The 20,663-nt window shown below is 45.0% G+C and overlaps 1 protein-coding gene across 6 annotated transcripts in view; it reads right to left on the bottom strand.

The window, feature by feature from the left end:
- Positions 1 to 20,663, bottom strand: part of ARHGAP24 (Rho GTPase activating protein 24) — a 436,664-nt gene that overhangs the window by 54,726 nt on the left and 361,275 nt on the right. For 5 of the 6 annotated variants that reach the window (XM_082236421.1, XM_082236422.1, XM_082236423.1 and 2 more), the window contains one exon: positions 13,914 to 14,036. In XM_082236421.1, the coding sequence (XP_082092547.1) occupies positions 13,914 to 14,036 (123 nt within the window). Of the gene's footprint in view, positions 1 to 3,321; positions 3,778 to 13,913; positions 14,037 to 20,663 lie in introns of those variants that run through there. The other variant, XM_082236424.1, reaches the window with a different exon arrangement.

Genomic DNA, 20,663 nt, shown 5'->3' with positions numbered 1-20,663 from the left:
GAAGGTGGGGAAAATATACACATCCTTGAGCTCCTGGGTGGAAAAGCAAGATACAAATATATGCCAGCTGTGACCACTTAACATAAGAACCTAAGAAGAGTCTGGAGAATCAGAAGTGGTCCATCAGTTCCAGCATCTTGTTCTCACAGTGGCCAACCAGATGCCTGTGGAATGTTTGCAAGCAGGACATCAGCCAAACAACACTCTCCCCACCTATGGTTCGTAGCAAATGGTATTCAGAGACCTACTGCCTCCGACAGTGGATGTAGACTATAGCCATCATGGCTAGGAGCCATTGATAGCCTTGTCCTCCATGAATTTGTCTAATCCTCTTTCAGAGCCATCCAGGTTGGTGGCCGTCATTGCCTCCTGTGAAAGAGAGTTCCACAGTTTAACTATGGGCTGCTTGCAGAAGTACTTTATTTTATCTGCATGAAGATTCCAACAAGTCCTAGTTTTACGAGAAAGAGAGAACAACTTTTCTCTAGCTTCCACTTTCTCTGTGCCATGCACAATGGTAAAACTTCTACCACACAGTCTTTCTTCTAAACCAAACAACCTCCGAACGCTGCAACCTTTCTTCATGGGAGAATGGCTCCACCCCCTTGATCATTTTGGTCCCCCTTTTTTGAACCTTTTCAAACTCTACAATAAACTTTTTCGAGCCAAGGCAACCAGAACTGTACATAGTATTCCAAATGTGGTCACACCATAGATTTGTATTCTAGTGTTATGAGATCGACTGTTTTACAATCAAGTTCCTTTCCCAATGATCCCTAACATGCAATTTGCCCTTTTCACAGCTGCTTCACACCTGGTCGACATCTTCATCAGGCTGTCCACTATGACCCCAAGGCCTCCTTCGTAGTCAGTCACTGCCAGTTCAGACCCCAAGAGTGTAAATGTGAAATTAAGATTATTTTCTTGCCCTGGCATACATCACTTTACACTTGCTTACACTAAATTTCATTTGCCATTTCCCTGCCCATTCTCTCAGTTTGGAGAGGTCCTTTTGGACCCTTTTGCAATCTCTTTTTGTTTTAGTGACCTTGAACAATTCCATATCAACAGCAAACATGGTTGCCTCATTGCTCACCCCAATTCTAGATTGTTTATGAACATGTTAAAAAGCACAGGTCCCAATACTGATTCTTGGGGGTTCTCCAATTTCTACAGCTCTCCATTCAGAGAACTGTCCATTTATTCCTATTCTCTGCTTTCTTCAATTTTCTGTTCTGAATCTTGATTTATCTAGATAAAAGGTAGATCTAGATAAACGGTTTTCACAAAAGAATTCAGAAGTTGGGTTGCCATATACTACCTTGCTGAGAGATGGCAGGTTAAGTACAGACCCATAATTGTTCAGATATGGCAGATCAAAAGCCATTTTTCATAGGAGAGGTTGGAAAGTCACCTTGGCATTATACCCTGCTTCAAGGAGTAATTTATTACAACTGTGCCCAGCAAACCTAAGGCTGACTGGTTGTTCTCCAATGTTCTCAATGGACAGTGTCGAAGGTGCCATGCAGTAGGCTGCAAATCTCCCAAGAATATGGTCCATGCACTCATGGAAACATCAACCAAAAACTATCCTTAGAAATCTGATAAGCAGGTGCTCTGAACCTTTTTACTTCAATTCCACAAACAAACTTCACCTAAGATGACGTTGGACATGAATTACGGGAAACAAAAATAATTCTTGATGAGGCTAAAATTTCTGATGGCGATTTCACATACCCTTAGAGGTAGCCACTGAATTTTCCGAGAAGCAAAAATGGAAGCAACTTTGGAAGACAAAAGATACCTGCAGGTTTTTCAAAGGCAGTCAAGGAATGCTGTGAAGATGCACGACATTTCTTGGCAGAGAGGGAGAGTTTCACTTATCTCTAGTTTCTCCCACACTCATGACAAAGAGGCCTGTCGGAATAGTTCGTCACAAGCCCACAACTGCAACCCTGCACAATGTGCCCAAGCCCCAGAAGGCCAGTTTGCAGTGGCATGTAAAAGCACAATTTGTCCTTTTGACAAATGACTGACATGCGTGATGCAATCTGCCCAACCCCCTCCCAAATGCCTCGCCACATGCCGAGCGGCCATAGGAAACTGGCTCACAGCCATTGATTTATCTTCACCTCTTCAAAGGTTCCCAAAGGCAAGAAACTGAATGAAAGAAGTATAACGTTAGCAGTAAAGCATTCATCAAAGCCACCCTTGACCCGAGGCAGGTTCCTATGTGCATCTCCCCCCTACCTCCCACAACTCCATATATTGATGACCGAGTGTTTCCTGGATCCTGGTGAAAAGACCTCCTGTTGTTCTCAGAATTGATGCGTATAAATATTTTACAATACTGCGCACTCAAGGATGAACTGCCTCTGATCTTGAAGGTTCATTAGCCAACATAGCTAAGTGAAACCTCTGAATGCAAAAGCATGATGCCTCAGAATATCAGGTGCTGGAGGCAATCAATGTGGGAAGGTTCCCACATTCAGAGGTTTTTGCCCTTAGACCTCACTTGTGGGTTTCCAGGAAACATCTGTCTGGCTGTTACAGGAAACGGGATACTATAGAGCAGAGAGAACCTTGTCTGGTCCAGCAGGGCTCTGCTAATGTTCTTATACCCTGCAATCTTGTCATTTCTTCTCTTTGGTATCACTAATTTCCCTCCTCCATGACCACCAGCTGAGCTGAGACGCACATGCATGCAGACACACGCCCAGTGAAAACCCTACACATTGATTAGAAGCACTACATTCCAGGAAAGGGGTGGGGGAACAAGTTTGAAGACATTTTCTGCGGCAGGTGAAATGGAGCTGCAGAAGAAGAGCAAGCAAGCAGAAGCCACACTGCAAAAAAACAAAATGTTAACAGGGAAAGAATCAGGTGTGTGTACTGCAAGCCCTATTTAGCTCATCAGACATCTTTCAATTCTAACAGCTGGACCTCTAGCCCTCTTCCACGCTAAAGCGGAACCAAGTGTTCCTGGTTTGCCAGCATCCCTGGTGCTTGATGGATTTTGCTAGCACTGGTGCACAGTAATTTTAAAATAATTAACCCTATAGGAGCCGTTAAAAAAATGTCCAGTTGCGGGTTGCAGACTGGAGAAGAAAAACTCAGTAACCGTGCAACAGCAAATCAAGGATAAATAAAATCAGCCTAGCAAGCGTTGGCGTCTTTTATTGTTGCTTGCCCTTTGTTTCCGAATTTCTATTCAAAACACAACAGCTCTTCTTCCTCGCAACCCCAAACCTTTCAGGAAAGGCTCTGGAAGCGGGGAGCGGGGGGAGAGAAAGGGCAATGACAATGACAAACTGCACCTACCTTTGCGGAAACTAAAACACCGCTTGATTCTCCTGTATGTAGTTTTGGGAACAAAGGGGGACGATGCTAAGGCACCTGAGGCACGGACCCCCGTATTCCTGTCTTCGGGCATCATGCAGGCCAGAGAAATAGTCGCAACCCAAAAAGCATGTGCTAAAACCCACTTCTAGATGGCACACTGCAATCCATCGTTTACATTTATCACTATTTTGAGTGGCATCTCCTCTCCGAGCTTCCTAAATTCTGATCTTCCCGGTCTTGGTGGAATGTGGCCAGTGAGCTCTTTAAAGGAGAGATGGGATCGCCCCTTCTTTGCTAGTGATTTCAGGTAGTTTCCTTTCCTTCTTCCCTGCTCCTCCAGCTTGCAAAAAATGTCATTTCCCGTTGAACGGCAGCAATGCCACGTCCCGACAAAAGACTTTCAACGTAAAGGTGTATCGTCCACGAAAGGTGCCTCGTGGGGGGTCTCGTGGCAGGGTTTGGCACGGGGAATCGGTGCTTCTTCTCAGCTGGAACCGTATAGGGTGGAGCAAATGTGGAAGGCAGGGCATAGATTCCACTGGGATAGGTCAGCAAATAGCAATGCGGGAGCAGAAGATGAGAACAATGACCAGAAACAGGGGCTTCAAAGAATTGCCTTGGATGTTCCTTGCCGACTCCTTTTTATCTCTGCAAATGTGGCGGGGGGACAAAAATAATGACAGCATCTCCCAAAAGGCTACATTTGTCCATTACGGACGCTCTTCAAAGGGCTTCTTCTTTCCCCAATTACTATGCAAGGAGACGCCTCCCCTTCTGATAGTCTGGATGATTTGTTGCCTTCCTCCTGCTCCCTCGGCTCCCCGCGGCAAACGCATCAGCCCCGGCGGCATCAGCAGCTGAGCAGCTCAGCAGCCGAGCAGCACAGCCACCAAGTTCCTGGGAATCTGCCGAGGAATACACGCCTCCCGCAAGATATGCCCGTGCCAACTGTTCTCAGTGCAAGTGTTTCAAAGGCTGCTGCTGTTGCTTCTCTTACTACTGCCGTAGTGCCTTCTGCTCAAGCCCTTTGCACGAATGCAGCAGGTGCAAGCAAAACAATGTGAGGGAGGCAAAGGGAGCTTGTACGGTTTCTACAAGGTTGATTTCTTTCTCTCTCTCTTTCCCCCCTTTTTTTAATGTTGACTTTGAGTTGACTTCAAACAACAGTCACGTGTGGCAGCTTAAGAGCCCTTCTGCCTCTCACATGAGCGTCTTTCTTCCCTCCCGCTCCAGCCCCATTAATCTTTTCCTTCGCCCCTTCCAGTTCCATGTTATTTCTACTTTCATGCTGAGTAATCAAAGCCTGTTTCTCTCATGTTTCAACAGCCATGGCAAAGAAGAAGAAAAAGTCACCTTTCAAATCCAACCAGGAAAGGAGTTTAACTGACCAACAAACATCTGGGGAATTGGATTTTGTTTCTGTTGTGTGTTTTTTTTACTAAAAATAAAAAGGGCTGTGCTTACTTCTCTGTACATTTTCTATTTATTTTTTTCATAAGCAATGTGAGCCCAGGAGAGTCATTCTCTCTCAACCCCCTGCCCCCACCGTGCTACTGCAAGTTTAATAAACCAGTTAATAATTTGCAGAGCTGCCTGTTCAGTAAGCTCTGCTGCTGCACAAGGCCTCCCAGAAAGCTGACTCCAAATATTAGAACAGGAGTAGCCTTCAGATGCTGTTGGACTACCACTTTGAGGATCACGGGCCATAAGGCTGATGGGAACTGTAGTCTGACAAATGTCAAGAGAGTATCACATTGCCCAAAGAACATGCACACACAGTTCTTGTGTGTAGTGCTTTGAATACCAAACGATGGTACATGTATGCATTGAGTTTATTATTTCTTCTAGCACTTCCCTCAGCCTTCCACTGCAAGCCCAATTTCACAAGTGACCTGCACAACATGTGACCCATCAAGGTCAAGTGCCGTCTGCCAAACAGCCATGGATGGCAACCCACAGCGGAAAGCTTGCTGTGTAAAAATGGGTGATGGAAGAGGCTGGCTAGCTCCTGTCAGGCAACCAATAATACATGGGCGGTTCACCTTAAGACAAGGATGTGATCCCCCAGGTCTTGCTGGATCCCAACTCCCAGACGCCCCAACCAGCAAGGACAATAAGTCAGGGATGATGGGAGTTGCAGTCTCACAACATCTAGAAGGCCACTGGTTTTCCACCCCAGCATAACAGATCAAGTCGTACAGTTCCAGCTTAATTGTAGACGTGGAAAAAGGTCAAAAGGCAGAACCTGTAGAGGATAAAGTGGCATCTTAAAAAACTCTGATGCATGCACGCACAGAAAATAAGAATTTTCTTGCTGGATCAGCTCAAAGTCCACCTAGGACAGCAGTCTAAAGATGATTAGCTAAATGCCTCTGGACACTCATACGGACAGACGGCCTTCTCTGTTGTTTGTTCTCAGTATCTGTTATTTGGAAGCAAACAACTGGAGAAGAGGGGAACTAGCAGAAGGAAAGGAGGGCTCTTGACATCAAGATCCAAAGCCCCACAGATGCCAGCAATGTCTCTGCAATAATCTTACTGCCTCTGTATGCAAAAGTTGCATATAACATTCAAGGGCAATTGCCATGAATTGATCTATCTTCCATGAATTTTCCCAGTTGTTTTAAAAAGCCATCAAGGTCATCGCCACATATAGTGGAGAATTTTGCATGTTTAATATGTGTTGTGTGGAAGAACAACTTCCTTTTCTTTGTCTTCATGCTACTGTCAACCATCTTAATTAAGGGAGGCTGCATTTGATCACAAGAGTGGGAATAAAATGTCTCTTTGCACTCTCACATGTATTTGGCCCACATGAATGGCATCGTTTCCTGCATTGTTTTTGATGCTTCCCCTCCATTAAAATTAATTGCACTATTAATTGTGTTAGTCTTGGCCATTGCAGACAGCGAGATGAACAAAGTAAGTTTTAGCAGAAGCTGAACCGCAGCAGAAAGAGTGCTGAAAACGATGAAGTCAGGCTAGGGTTAAAATGTCTTCATACCAGATTTGTCTTCAGCCGTAATCACGCTGTCAAACAAATGCACATGCGCAGTAGAGGTATCAAGCAGACAAGTGGGAAGGCCACACAGGCCTTCCTGCACTTTCTCTGTTATTGCCACAAGCAGACCACAGTGATGCCCTGGTATGCCCCGCGGAGGACCTTAAGGTCCATAAACAGCAACACCCTAGAGGTCCCGGGCCCTAAGGAAGTCAGATTAGCCTCAACCAGAGCCAGGGCCTTCTCAACACTGGCTCCGGTCTGGTGGAACGCTCTGTCACATGAGACCAGGGCCCTGCAGGATCTGATTTCTTTCCGCAGGGCCTGTAAGACAGAGTTGTTCTGCCTGGCCTTTGGCTTGGAGCCAATTTGATCTCCTCCCCCTCTTTCCTTTTTCCCTTCTGTGATGCAGCTCCTATTTGGGGACTTCCCTGGCTTTTTTCTGGCCCACGTAGGACCAGTTTGGATAGTTGGCCTTGGTGAAGATTTGACATTTTCATCTCCAAAACATTTTTGATTTGAGTTTCCACTGAAATGAGGCTGCATTTTAATGTTGTACTTTAATCTTGTTTTTAAGTAGTATTTTAATCAGTTGTTTTTATACTTGGTGTTGGCCGCCCTGAGCCCAGTCTTGGCTGGGGAGGGTGGGGTATAAATAAAATTATTATTATTATTATTATTATTATTATTATTATTATTATTATTAGGTGGCAGGATGACATGTGCAAGCAGACCTGCAGAACATGTGAGCTTGTGACCCAAGCAGGCCTTTTTGGGCTCTCTCCGTCTCCACTGCCACCAGACCCGGGACAGGGGATGCAAGTAGGTGGCCTTGGAATCTGTTTGCAACAAGTGCTGAGGATAACTGAATTGGAAAATGCTCTTGGCAAGACACAAAACATGTAAGCAAGGTTAGCAAGCTCGGCCCCAAACAATGCTCACAAATTCAAAAGGAGTGGACCGCACAAGGAACAGATAAGCAAATACTTCAAAGCAGACTTTCCTTGTGCACTAGGATACTTTTTAATGTGCCTAATGAAAGTCAGGCCTTCTGCCAACAGTTACCCATTATAACAGAACTCTAAAAACCACTAAAAGCTTTCTGATTCAATACCTCTATTTGTATTGTGTTCAACCAATGGCTTTTCTCTACACTTCTCCAAGATGGTGACTCACAGTGAGTTGCTAAAAGGGCTCTGGGCATTTGAAGAGACATTGAGTCGACCTAATTCTAAGCAACATATAAGCCTGGACTTTTCAGACATTAATCTAGGGCCAAACAAACATGTATGGGTGTGGGGGAACCTGCTTCTGTGATGCTCCTCCCAGCAAGTTCATTTTGCCTATGGCACCTTGTGTTCTGGACGTAAAATTCAATACTACTATCAAATCAAGTTCACCAACAGGTGGTGCCAGACAATCCTACCTTCATGAAGATGTAATATTAATTTCTCAATTGCACCTTGTACTTCCACAGATCTATGGTCCTCAAAGGATGGGTTAAAGCTGCCACAAATATGCAGTAGCCACTTAGAATGTGGCCCCTTTTATGCATTGCTGTTTGGGACAATATATTATAAGGGAAAGGCAAAGTGATAGAGCATCTGCTTTGCATGCATAAGGTCGCAGGTTCCATCCTCGAAGCTGGGCTTGAACTCAGTGTCAACCAGCTAACATCAGCTACGCTCTGAATAATAATAATAATAATAATAATAATAATAATAATAATAATAATTTATACCCCGCCCATCTGGCTGGGTTTCCCCAGCCACTCTGGGTGGCTTTCAACAGAATGTTAAAATACAATAATCTATTACACGTTAAAAGCTTCCCTAAAGAGGGCTGCCTTCAGATGTCTTCTAAAAGTCTGGTAGTTGTTTTTCTTTCTGACATCTGGCGGGAGGGTGCTCCACAGGGTGGGTGTCACTACCGAGAAGGCCCTCTGTCTGGTTCCCTGTAACCTCACTTCTCGCAATGAGGGAACCGCCAGAAGGCCCTCGGCACTGGACCTCAGTGTCCAGGCAGAACGATGGGGGTGGAGACCCTCCTTCAGGTATGCTGGACCTGCTTAGCAACTCCAGACAGTAGCTGATTCCTGCCGAAAAGGCAGAGCTTGAAGTCAGTGCCAATCAGCTGATTGGCAGCATCTTCAAGCTCTGCTTGCATCAAATGGGATCTTCGAGCGATGCTGCCAAGGTAAAATGGCTTACCTGGCATCATTGTGAAATCAGATGACTGACAGTTAGGCAGCCCCATCTCTCTCTCTCTCTCTCTCTCTCTCTCTCTCTCTCTGTGTGTGTGTGTGTGTGTGTGTAGATGCTAAGGATCCATCTAACCCAACAGCCAAGTCTTATTCCCAACCTCTGGGCTATAGGACTGGAACTGAACTGGGAAGACTCAGATTCAAATTCCTGCTCAGCCATGAATCTTATGGGGTGATGCTGGGTGGGTGAGTTGCTCTCTGGTTAGCCTAACCTACACCCCAAGATTACGGTGATGATAAAATGGGGAGTGAGAGCACACCATGCGTCGTTGTTGCTACCTTTCCTCGGAGGAGTTCAATGTGATACACATGGTCCCCCATCCATTGTCTCCCTATTTAGGGAAGTTTTTAATGTTTGATGTATTGCGGTATTTTAATATTTTGTTGGAAGCCTCCCAGAGTGGCTGGGGAAGCCCAGCCAGATGGGCGGGGTATAAATAATATATTATTACAGTGGTACCTCAGGTTACATACGCTTCAGGTTACAGACTCTGCTAATCCAGAAATAGTGCTTCAGGTTAAGAACTTTGCTTCAGGATGAGAACAGAAATCGTGCTCTGGTGGCATGGCAGCAGCGGGAGGCCCCCATTAGCTAAAGTGGTGCTTCAGGTTAAGAACAGTTTCAGGTTAAGTACGGACCTCCGGAATGAATTAAGTACTTAACCTGAGGTACCACTGTATTATTATTATTATTATTATTATTATTATTATTATTACACAGCAACCCTGTAAGCTGTCTTAGTGCTTTAACTGCATTTTTTTATATTAAAAAAACTGTATTAACTGTCATGTGTTTCAACCAGCTTGTTTTACTGTATATTTTAATTGAGGATGTTTTAGTGCTCTGATGGACTTATTACTGCGCATTTCAATTATGCATGTTTTTATAATCGATTTTATATAGTTGTAAACCACTTAGAAGGCATTTTGGCGTGCAAGCAGTATATTTAAAAATACATAAAGGATTTCATATGCTGCTGCCCTGAACTACTTTGTGGAAGAATGGGATAAAAATATAACAAAGGAGTCCTGGTTTTAATGACTGCCAGAAGCGCTGCATCTACTGTACCTTCTGGCAGAGCAAGGCACCAAATACTGGAAGGGGGCAGGGAGGGAGAGCAAGTTGCTGGAGGCCAGTGCACCAGGCTTCATTTGCAAAACAAGCCTGACGCCCTCAGATGTGGTAGAAGAGGGGACTGCCCTGCACTGATAGTGTTAAGACTCAACTGCCAATCCAGTTGGCTTATGTGTGTGAAATGAAGAGGATGCCATCTTGTACTTTGCTGCTGGCAGCAAAAATGCTTCAGGCCAGCCTTGACAAACTGCACTGAGACTCGGCAACTTCATGGAAATCCCGACTAAAGAATTAGGGCAAGAGAAACTGATGGACTATGCAGAACTGGCAAAATTGACACATAAATTACGGGACAAGGATAACTGTGACTTTAAAGAGGAATGGGAACCTTTTAAGGTAAAGGTAAAGGGACCCCTGACTGTTAGGTCCAGTCGTGGCCAATTCTGGGGTTGTGGTGCTCATCTCGCTTTATTGGCCGAGGGAGCTAGCGTGCAACTCCCTCTGGTGAACCAGAGCAGCACACGGAAATGCCGTTTACCTTCCCGCCGGAGCGGTACCTATTTATCTACTTGCACTTTGATATGCTTTCGAACTGCTAGGTTGGCAGGAGCTGGGACAGAGCAACGGGAGCTCACCCCGTTGCGGGGATTCGAACCACCGACCTTGTGATCGGCAAGTCCTAGGCTCTGTGATTTAACCCACAGCGCCACCTGCGTCCCCTGGGAACCTTTTACAAAGTATCTAAAGATGCAACAAAGTGAATTGAACTCCTTGGCAGGCTTTGAATAAACACTCACAAACTCTTTATTGATAAGAATCAGTTAGATAAATTAAGGACTTATACAATTCTGTAACATGCAGAGAATAGCATTTATAGAGAAACCAGAGATTGGAACTGAGGGAAGTCGGGGGGCGGGAGCGGGGAGGGGGCGTTGTTTTATGGGAGGGAGGGGGAGGGGGAAATGGGGGGAATTAAGGATGATATGTTTTAAGATAATATGTTTTGTTGAATTACTTAATTATTATTTTTTTAAAAAAGAGAGACTCGGCAACTTCATTTCCCAGGGACAGAAAACCCAATGAAACACCTAGCCAAGTCAGCAAAGGCCTTCTCCAAACAACCTATTTTTCAAACATTAATTCTGATTTGCTTTCACAAAGCTTACATGAAGGTTAGATTATATCCATTCTTTCCTGAGCATTCACTCGGATATGTTTGCAGGTAGCTCCTAGTAGTAGTAGTAGTAGTAGTAATAATAATAATAATAATAATAATAATTCATTATTTATACTCCACCCATCTGGCCGGGTTTCCCCAGCCACTCTGGGCGGCTCCCAACAGAATATTAAAACCACAATAAAACATCAAACATTAAAAACTTCCCTAAACAGGTTTGCCTTCAGATGTCACCCAAAAGTCAGATAGTTGCTTATTTCCTTGACAGCTGATGGGAGGGTGTTCCACAAGGTGGGTACCAGTACTGAGAAGGCCCTCTACCTGGTTCCCTGTAACCTCACTTCTCGCAGGGAGGGAACCGCCAGAAGGCTCTCGGCGCTGGAGCTTATCCAACACTGAGCACTCCTTCTGGTTCGAGTGGGGGCTGTTTATCCATCCTGCAAATCATGTGCTCATTCCACACTTTTCAATGCATTTCCCTGTCACTTCCCTAACTGCAAAATGTATATTTCTTCTTAAACGCGGATGCGTTGCTCTAGGGAAACTGTGCTTTAATCCACTTTAATTGTACAAGCCTAAATTTCCCAGTATGCCTGTTATGTACTAAGCTTGGATCCTAGAACAATAGGCAAGCAGGATCCTAGAATGCAACAACTGATTGGCTTGCAGGAAAAGACCAATCAGGCTCCAGGAGGAAGTTAATCAGTCTATTAGGCTGGTAGGATTGTAGAATGCAAGAACTGATTGGCTTGCAGGAAAGACCAATCAGGCTCCAGGAGGAAGTTAATCAGCCTATTAGAATGGTAGGATTGTAGAATGCAAGAACTGATTGGCCTGCAAGAAAAGACCAGTCAGGCTCCAGGAGGGAAGCAGAATCAGCCAATCAGACGGAACTCATTGTGTAAATAATGTATATAAAAGCCTGAGGTTTGGGGGGCAATTCAATCACTGTATTACAAGCTGCAATAAAGAGCATGAAATCACTACAGGACTCCGAGTATATTTCAATGAAGTAGAATCCCTCCTGCAAAATCCTGCCCGTCTGGAGACTCCCCCCAAACGCACAGAATGGGCTGCTAGCAACATACCCCCTAAGAAACGAGTCGTACTGCATACCGAACCAGAAAGGAATCGCTTCCACTGAGCCTGAGAACTACAGCAAGAATCTGACCTTCTGGGGAGAATTTAAGTTATTAAACTCTCAGTTGTAGGTCATTGCTGCTGGAGTGTAACATTCTTTGGGGTGTGGGGGCTTTTTCTGCGCAGACATCAGATTCCTAGCAGAAGAGTGGAATGTATTTCGAATGTGTTTTGGACCTCCTTCAGCTGGTGTCTTCCCGCCTCTGCCTCCCGAGAGCATCCAAGACACAGCTGCAGACACATCGAAAGGTAGTACTGGGCAGGGCTCCAGTTGAAACGGTGCCATAGGAAAGGACCACCAGCCAAGGGCTGAAATCCCCTTCCTAAGCAAAACTTCATAGCCTTTAAACGCCGGGTAGGGAGTGTGCATGTTGTGCTGATCCCCATGGAGGCTCTGTTAACAACGATAATTTCCTACAGCCCCCCTGGGGTCTAATTGATAAGTGGAGAGGGTGATTCCCCAACAGTAAACATAGTTTTTCAGCTGCAACTCTGCTCTCCTCCTCTGCTCCAAAAACAATACAAAGCAAAGCCGCTGAACTGCCAGACATTTATTTTCACAGCTAAACATCACTGGGAGCAAGCCAGAAATCTCTGTTTTATTTACTTTGACTCAGATGCTCTATCTGGCCTCGTGGAACAGCCAGCACGCAAGCGGGAGTCCTTCCTTCTTGAAACCAGTTGGCTGCTACTGGGAGGTCAGGTCGCAAAATGCAGAACCACATGGCTGGATGCAGACCTCTTCTTCCAGATGATACTCATACAACCCTGGAAACGGACGTGTTTTATTTATATCCCGCCTGCCTCCCAGTGAAGGACCAAGGAGGCTCACCACAGAAATTAAAACAGATACAATTAAAAGTAAAAGCTAAAGGACCCCTGACAGTTAAGTCCAGTCACAGACAACTCTGGGGTTGTGGCGCTCATCTCGCTTTACAGGCCAAGGGAGCCGGTGTTTGTCCACAGACAGTTTTTCTGGGTCATGTGGCCAGCATGACTAAGGCGCTTCTGGTGCAATGCAACACCGAAACCAGAGCAGCGCAGGGAAATGCCGTTTATCTTCCTGCCGGAGTGGTACCTATTTATCTACTTGCACTTTTTTGACGTGCTTTCAAACTGCTAGGTGGGCAGGAGCTGGGACCAAGCAATGGGAGCTCACCCCGTTGCGGGGATTCGAACCGCCGACCTTCTGGTCGGCAAGCCCAAGAGACTCAGAGGTTTAGACCATAGCGCCACCTTAGTTGACGATACAATTAAAAGCACACAATAAACCTAAACAAGAAAAAGCAATTAAACAAGTAACCCTAGTAAAAGCACCGAAAACACTTAAAACCATTCAAAAGCATGCGCACGTGTGACATTCAGCCTCAGAAGATGTTGCCACAACAGCCAGTTAGCGGCCCAAGGTCTATTGCAAGAAAAAAGGCTATGCTTGCTGGCAAATGTCTACAACTTTATTAACATCCATCTACAACTTCACTAGCATCTCTCGGCAATATAGAACAAGCAAATACATGGCATCCAAATAAGTATGCACCATTTTCTAGATTGCAGAGGAATATATACTTGGAAGCTAGTTTTGTACGTGTAGAAGTGAGCTGTAGCAATGCAATCTCTAGTGAAGTGGTTTACTGGCTGCAGCACCGCAAACCTCTTGCACACACGGAATCAAATGAGAGCAGCTATTTTTCTCTGCCAAACGCCGGCGTTCTGCAATCCATTTGATTCATTTCACTTCCTCTTCCTCATTGCTGCGAGACTCTCTGTCTGCTCCTCATCAAAATAGAACCATAGAATCTTAGAGCTGGAAGGGACCCAAGGGACATCTATTCCAACCCCATGCAATGCAGGGAATAAGCCACGTGTATAATATAAAACAAGTGAATAAATTTGCATATGTTACAGAAGTACTCACCTCCTCCAAAAGGTGCCCATATAACCCTGCGGATAGACTTCACCCAGTCCTCCATGTCATTCTGAGTGCTTGCCATAAGGAGGTATGTTTCATGGTTTGCTGTCATCCGCTCTCTGTCTCCGCCTATGAGAGAAGAGGGAACCTGCATTAAGGGACACTCGCACTTTGCAACCCAAATTCTCCTATGCAATCCAAAGTGGGTAGCAGTATGGTGTAGTGGTTAGAGTGTTGGACTAGAACCAGTGTCCAAATCCCCACTCAGGCCCCATCTGCACTCTGTGGGGAATGGTAGCTCCCTACAGGGCAGATGAGTCCTCAGTCATGAACCTCACTGGGTGACACTGGGCCAGTCAGTGACTCTCAGTCTAACCTACCTCACAGGGTTGTTGTGAAAATGCAGTGAGGAGGGGGAGAGTCATTTACACCACCTTGAGCTTCTTGGAGGGAGTGGGGGATATAAATATAATAAGGGAAAGGGAAAGGGACCCCTGAGCATTAGGTCCAGTCGTGGACAACTCTGGGGTTGCGGTGCTCATCTCGCTTTACTGGCCGAGGGAGCCGGCGTACAGCTTCCGGGTCATGTGGCCAGCATGACTAAGCCACTTCTGGCGAACCAGAGCAGCGCACGGAAACACCATTTACCTTCCCACTGGAGTGGTACCTATTTATCTACTTGCACTTCGTGCTCTCAAACTGCTAGGTTGGCAGGAATAAATGTAATAAATAAAAACAAAAATAACAGAAGCAGAATATCGCATATAAGAAAGTACAGATATAATAATAGAACTGTAGAATCGGGAAGGCATCCCAAGAGTTATCTAGTTCAATCCTTTGCAATGCAGAAATCTTTTGCCCAGTGTGGGGCTCAAACCCACAACCTTGAGATTAAAAGTCTCATGTTCTAACCACTGAGCTAATCCCAAATTCAGATAGCAGAGTTCATTAAGAACAGATTAAACTTCTCATAATATGAAAAATGCACTTTAAAAAGTAGCAAACAAACAAACAAACAAACAAACAAACAAACAAGAAAACAAGAAAACTCTTTTGGTTTTGCTGCAAGAAGCTATGGAAATGAAATCTGGAAATGAAATCTGTGGGGTTCTCAGCCCCCTTTGGCTTAAATACTAGTGTGTGTGTGTGTGTGTGTGTGTGTTTCAATCTGGAGGTGGAAAAAGGGTGGTGATTGTGGTGGTGAAACTTCACATATTTAGGTCGCTCCATAATGGAAGATATTGGAGTACCCCAAGCATTTGCCCATGTATGTGCACAGAAAATAGCCGATCTTTTTGAAAGGAGATTGCATTGCACAACCAAACTATTATTACTGTATAATTATAGGATTATTGTATAATCTTATAAAGTTATATAATCTTGGAAGGGGCATGGCTGCAATGACCATGAAGAGACCCTGCACTTCTGAATTTGGACTTTGTAATTTACAAAGCAGCTCTCTATGCCTTGGAAGCTAGGAAGATCAGGGCGAAAGAATTAGATAAACCCCCTGCAAAGGGGACTCTGAGATTTAATTTGTATATTTTATATGAGAATTACCTCTTACCCTATGTAACAAAGCATTTTAGTAGACTTGACGCTGGCCACTAGCCATGTCCTTTGGCTAGTGCAATAAAGTTTATGGTGGTGACTTCTGAATTTGCCACTACACAATGACTGAAACTGCAAAAGGTATTTGTGATTTAGCTAACATCTGTGTCCCAGCATCATGTACAAGGTAGCAGCCGATGAGCAGGAACTAAGCACTCACTGAAGTCCCATACATGGAACACACCCAGTATTGAGGAAATTGGTTTCAGAGTCATTTTAAGACTCACCGTAAATGCACTGCATGAAATGAGTAAACAAATGACATTCCCAGAAAAGAATAAACCATTAATGGCTGGGGCCCTCCTGAGGGGTGATTTACAGATTCTACAGCAATATCCTGCTCTGTCATCCTACAGTTCTGCCAGGAACATCGGCCGGCAATGACTCCAAATGATAGCTGCTTCAAATGCATTCCTGACAAAGAGGAAAGCACTATTGGCCACTAAACGGCTCCTTTTACTCAGCACTTAATCTCCGCGAATGGAGGTGGTGTCCAATTTATCGATCCTCTGATGTCTGTTCGGTTGGGTGCTACGCAGCAGAATGGTACTGGCACTTCATATTTATAACCTGGGCAGAAAACGCAACGATTCTGGCAAATCCCTACCAGGCACCGTGTATATCCCTTTCTTCCACTTACAAAAAGCCGGTTGTATTCACACAGCTACAAAAAGGTACATGTGTGGCTATGAGCCCTGAGAGCAGCCATGTGGAGATGCAATCATCCCTGGCAGAATTTCTGAAACAGCGCCCATGCCTTTTGATGCTGCGACAGCAGTGTTATGCACAGTTTAGTAGCTCAAACCACAGGATACAGCAAGTACTCCTTATGGCACTGCAATGTGGTGAAACAACTAGAAAGCATAACAAAGTAGTGTGCCAAATTGCAGCCCAGAGCCCACAAGTGGCATGCAGACCCATGCGCCTTGTTCAGGGATGGCACATCCCATTTCTCTGCTTGAGGAGAAAAGCCCACATTGGGCTACCAACATGAGTTTGACCAAACTGCGGGAGGCAGTAGAAGACAGGAATGCCTGGCGTGCTCTGGTCCATAGGGTCACGAAAAGTCGGACACAACGAAACGACTAAACAACAACGAAGTTAAAGCTCCTCTCTCTGTGTGCTGCTGCTTCAGTGAAAACATCTCTCTGTGCCTATTATTAACAATGTAGTTGCTAATGGCTCTTCCCGCATGATGTCAAAATTGACCCTGAAACACTATTTTTTCCCTGGTTGCTAGGTCAGTTTCAGTTCATGCATCCAGAACCTCTTTGCTTCCCAGAATCCCAGCCTCTTTATCCAGGGCCTCTTTTTTTGGTTACAACAATGATCCTTCAGCACAGTGCAAATGAAGAGATGTATTGGGTGCAATTTCTTTGCTAATTTCCATCCCACTGAAGGACAGCTGTGCATGAGACCACTGTATTTTAATACTTTGTTGGAAACCGCCCAGAGTGGCTGGGGAAACCCAGCCGAATGAGCGGAGTATAAATAATAAATTATTATTATTATGAGCTGGGCATTACTAAAACTCTTTCTATAATTTTTCCTGCTGAAGACTTCTGTGGAATCCAAATGCTTGCATATCTTTACTTTCAATAAGAATTTGGTCCAAGATGGGGTCGAGGAAAAGAAACATTTCTATGTTCTCCGTGCCGTTAAGCCTTGTTTGGTACAATGCTTGGATTCATCAAAGAAAACTGCAGACATCACTAAGAAATTTGGAATGAAGGGGCGTAACTGACCTGTCCTCTATTGCTCTCTTCTCTGCAAAGAGGAATTATATTCTTTCTCCCACCCTTAACCCTGCAAAATGGTTTATAAGTAACTCATTCCAGCTGCTTATCCTCTCTCTTGCAAACTCAGATGCACTCCAATGGTTCAGTAAATAGCAAGTGGAGAGCTGGTGTGCTTCTTGAGCAATGCTGACTCTGACCAGCTCGGCGTACTTTTGCGCAACCAGCTGGCACCGCTCAGACGTGAGCAAAAGTATTTGAGGATCTCCTGCCAAGCAAACGAAAAAGCACAACCATAGACATCAATGGAAGTACAATTCCAAAGGTGACATGGAGAAACCTTTACCTGCATTCGCAATATTGTACTTTAGATACAATATTCGCCATATTGTACTTTAGATACAACATTCGCAATATTGTACTTTAGATACCCTGTGCACTGAACAAGAGGAACTTGTTGAAATGAGCATGGGCTTGTTTCTCAATTTGTCAAGCCCAAACAGCTTCCTTGCATTTTTCCCTCCTGCTGTTAAGCACACATAGGGAGAAAGTAAATCCTTGTCTAATTTTTAAAACAAAATCAAGCGTGATTTTTACCTGCCTGAAAAGGACATGTTTGTGTGTTCTTTGAAGGGACTGACAGGGAATAAAGGGGTCTTCTGGCAGCTTAAAGGTGATTTGTTGTTGCATAAGCTTTTTGTGAACTGAAGTCCACTTCGTCAGCTGCAAATACAGTGGTACCTCGGGTTAAGCACTTAATTCGTTCCGGAGGTCCGAACTTAACCTGAAACTGTTCTTAACCTGAAGCACCACTTTAGCTAATGGGGCCTCCTGCTGCTGCCGTGCCGCCGGAGCACGATTTCTGTTCTCATCCTGAAGCAAAGTTCTTAACCTGAAGCACAATTTCTGAGTTAGCGGAGTCTGTAACCTGAAACGTATGTAACCTGAACCGTATGTAACCCGAGGTACCACTGTAAAGGGCTTGGCAGATTATATACCTATCCCTGTGCATATGAATCCAGGAATATTGAGGAAGAAAATTGCAAACAGTAGAGCCAAAAGGCTGTGGAATTACAGACTGGCATTTCTAGGCAAAGCTCAAATAGACCTGGTGACCATTTGCTAATATAAAAATGGGTGATGATACCCCATCTTGCTCTCCACCACCTCACCCAAAGCTGCTCCCCCTCTGAGGTATTTCAGATAACAATAATAATATAATAAGTATTTATTATTTATACCCTGCCCATCTGGCTGGGTTTCCTCAGCCACTCTGGGTGTCTCCCAACAGAATATTAAAAATACGATAAAGCATCAAACATTAAAAACTTCCCTAAACAGGGCTGCCTTCAGATGTCTTCTAAAAGTTTGATAGTTGCTTATTGCCTTGACATCTGATGGGAGGGTGTTCCACAGGGCGGGCGCCACTACCGAGAAGGCCCTCTGCCTGGTTCCCTGTAACCTCACTTCTTGCAGTGAGGGAACTGCCAAAAGGCCCTCAGAGCTGGACCTCAGTGTCTGGGCTGAACAATGGGGGTGGAGACGCTCCTTCGGGTATACTAGGCCAAGGCCGTTTAGGGCATTAAAGCTCAGCACATCCAAGCATATAAAGTAAAACATGCATCTAGAATTGGGTAGGGAAAACTTTGAGATATTGTATGGGGGGGGGAGCTGAGCAAGCCAGGGAAGGGGTTGAAGTCTCGTCTGCCACTGCCCCACTTGCTCCCTGTTTGCTTTAGCAAGGCTTTAGTTTTGAGGTTTTCTTACACATGAACTGTTCCACGTCACTGAGCCCCCCTAGGAACCCCTATTCTTCCCCCCCTTACATAATCTTAATTGTGATGACCTTGAGCCATCAAGACTGAAGGGTCATTCAGAATATGTCATCTTCCACCTACAGACGAGTTTTGATGCCAATAGAGAGCTCTTTAACATCTCGCCTGGAAGGCACACCGGCTCCTGCAGGCGTTCTGAAATTTGCCTGGTTAATTTTGTAAGGTATTTTCATTTGCGGCTCTCGCTGTTCCTGGCCTGCTTTATTGATTTATTGCACTTGTAATTTTGCCACTGGATTGTTTTTGACACTGATATTGTTTTTCTGATTTTATGGTGTTAGGGAAACCCTCGGAGGAGAATTTGGGAGAGAAATTGAGGAAGATAAATTAAGAAAATGGTGATGAAATACCCTGCCCCTTCTGGCAATAGGCTTGCATCCATTGCTGCATAATCCTAAAGAAACAGCTCCCCCCCCCCGCCAAAATATGCATTGTCCTTTATCTTTCTTCTGCATGGCAGGCATGCCCTTCTGCTTCCCAGGAATATTATTTTGCCCAAGATAACAGGGCTGTACCATTTCAGAGCAAGCCTACGATTAATTTTTCTTGACATCGCAGACGCAATAGTTGCAGCAAGAATCCATAGCTCATTTTTCAGGCCTTTTGCTGTTCTGACCCTCAAGCTATCGCCTCTGCTGAACAAGACCTTCTAGAGAAATACAACTCCTCAGCTGCTATTTCTTCCAACATGCACCTCTGCATCTTGGGTTTTCTCTGTCTGTGAGAGGCTTGCAAATTAGACCTGCTACAGAAAGGTAAAGGTAAAGGGACCCCTGACCATTAGGTCCAGTTGTGGACGACTCTGGGGTTGCAATGCTCATCTCGCTTTATTGGCCAAGAGAGCCAGCGTACAGCTTCCAGATCATGTGGCCAGCATGACTAAGCCGCTTCTGGCGAACCAGAACAGCGCATGGAAATGCCGTTTACCTTCCCGCCGGAGCAGTACCTATTTATCTACTTGCACTTTGATGTGCTTTCGAACTGCTAGGTTGGCAGGAGCAGGGACCAAGCAACGGGAGCTCACCCCGTCATGGGGATTCGAACCGCCGACTTTCTGATCGGCAAGTCCTAGGCTCTGTGGTTTAACCCACAGCGCCACCCTTACAGAGAGGTATCAATATAGAATTTGGGGTCTAGCGTTGCTTCCTTGGTGACATTTCAGTGACCACCCTATCTTGAAATCAAGCCTGGGGTGGGGAGCACTGAAAGAAAATCTGATCAACAGTTTCTAGGTATACCCTGATGCTTAGAGTAATCACTTACCCAATGTGCCAAAAAAGTGGGAATGCACCATCAAAAAATTAGAAGACATAGATTTGCATAAAAGCTAGCCCAGTAGGAACCTAGTGCTCAATGTCCTGGGCATGTTGACTGAACTTGATAGGAGGGGAGACCAAAAACATGACAGAAGAGGAAATGGGATAGAGTGGCTCAAATATGAAGGCAAAGCCAGAAGTATAAATATTTAAAGGCTCTATTCATTCACTCTCTTGCCAGCTAGTGTCCACCTGTTCTCTTTCTCTTTGACAGACCGGTGACAACCTATTCACTCAGCCTGGGCACCCTACTGCACG

This window comes from Podarcis vaucheri (assembly GCF_965113315.1).
Source record: "Podarcis vaucheri genome assembly, chromosome: 9".
NCBI lineage: Eukaryota > Metazoa > Chordata > Lepidosauria > Squamata > Lacertidae > Podarcis > Podarcis vaucheri.
The sequence above is the reverse complement of the archived record's forward strand: the minus strand, read 5'-3'. Positions and strand labels throughout refer to the sequence as shown.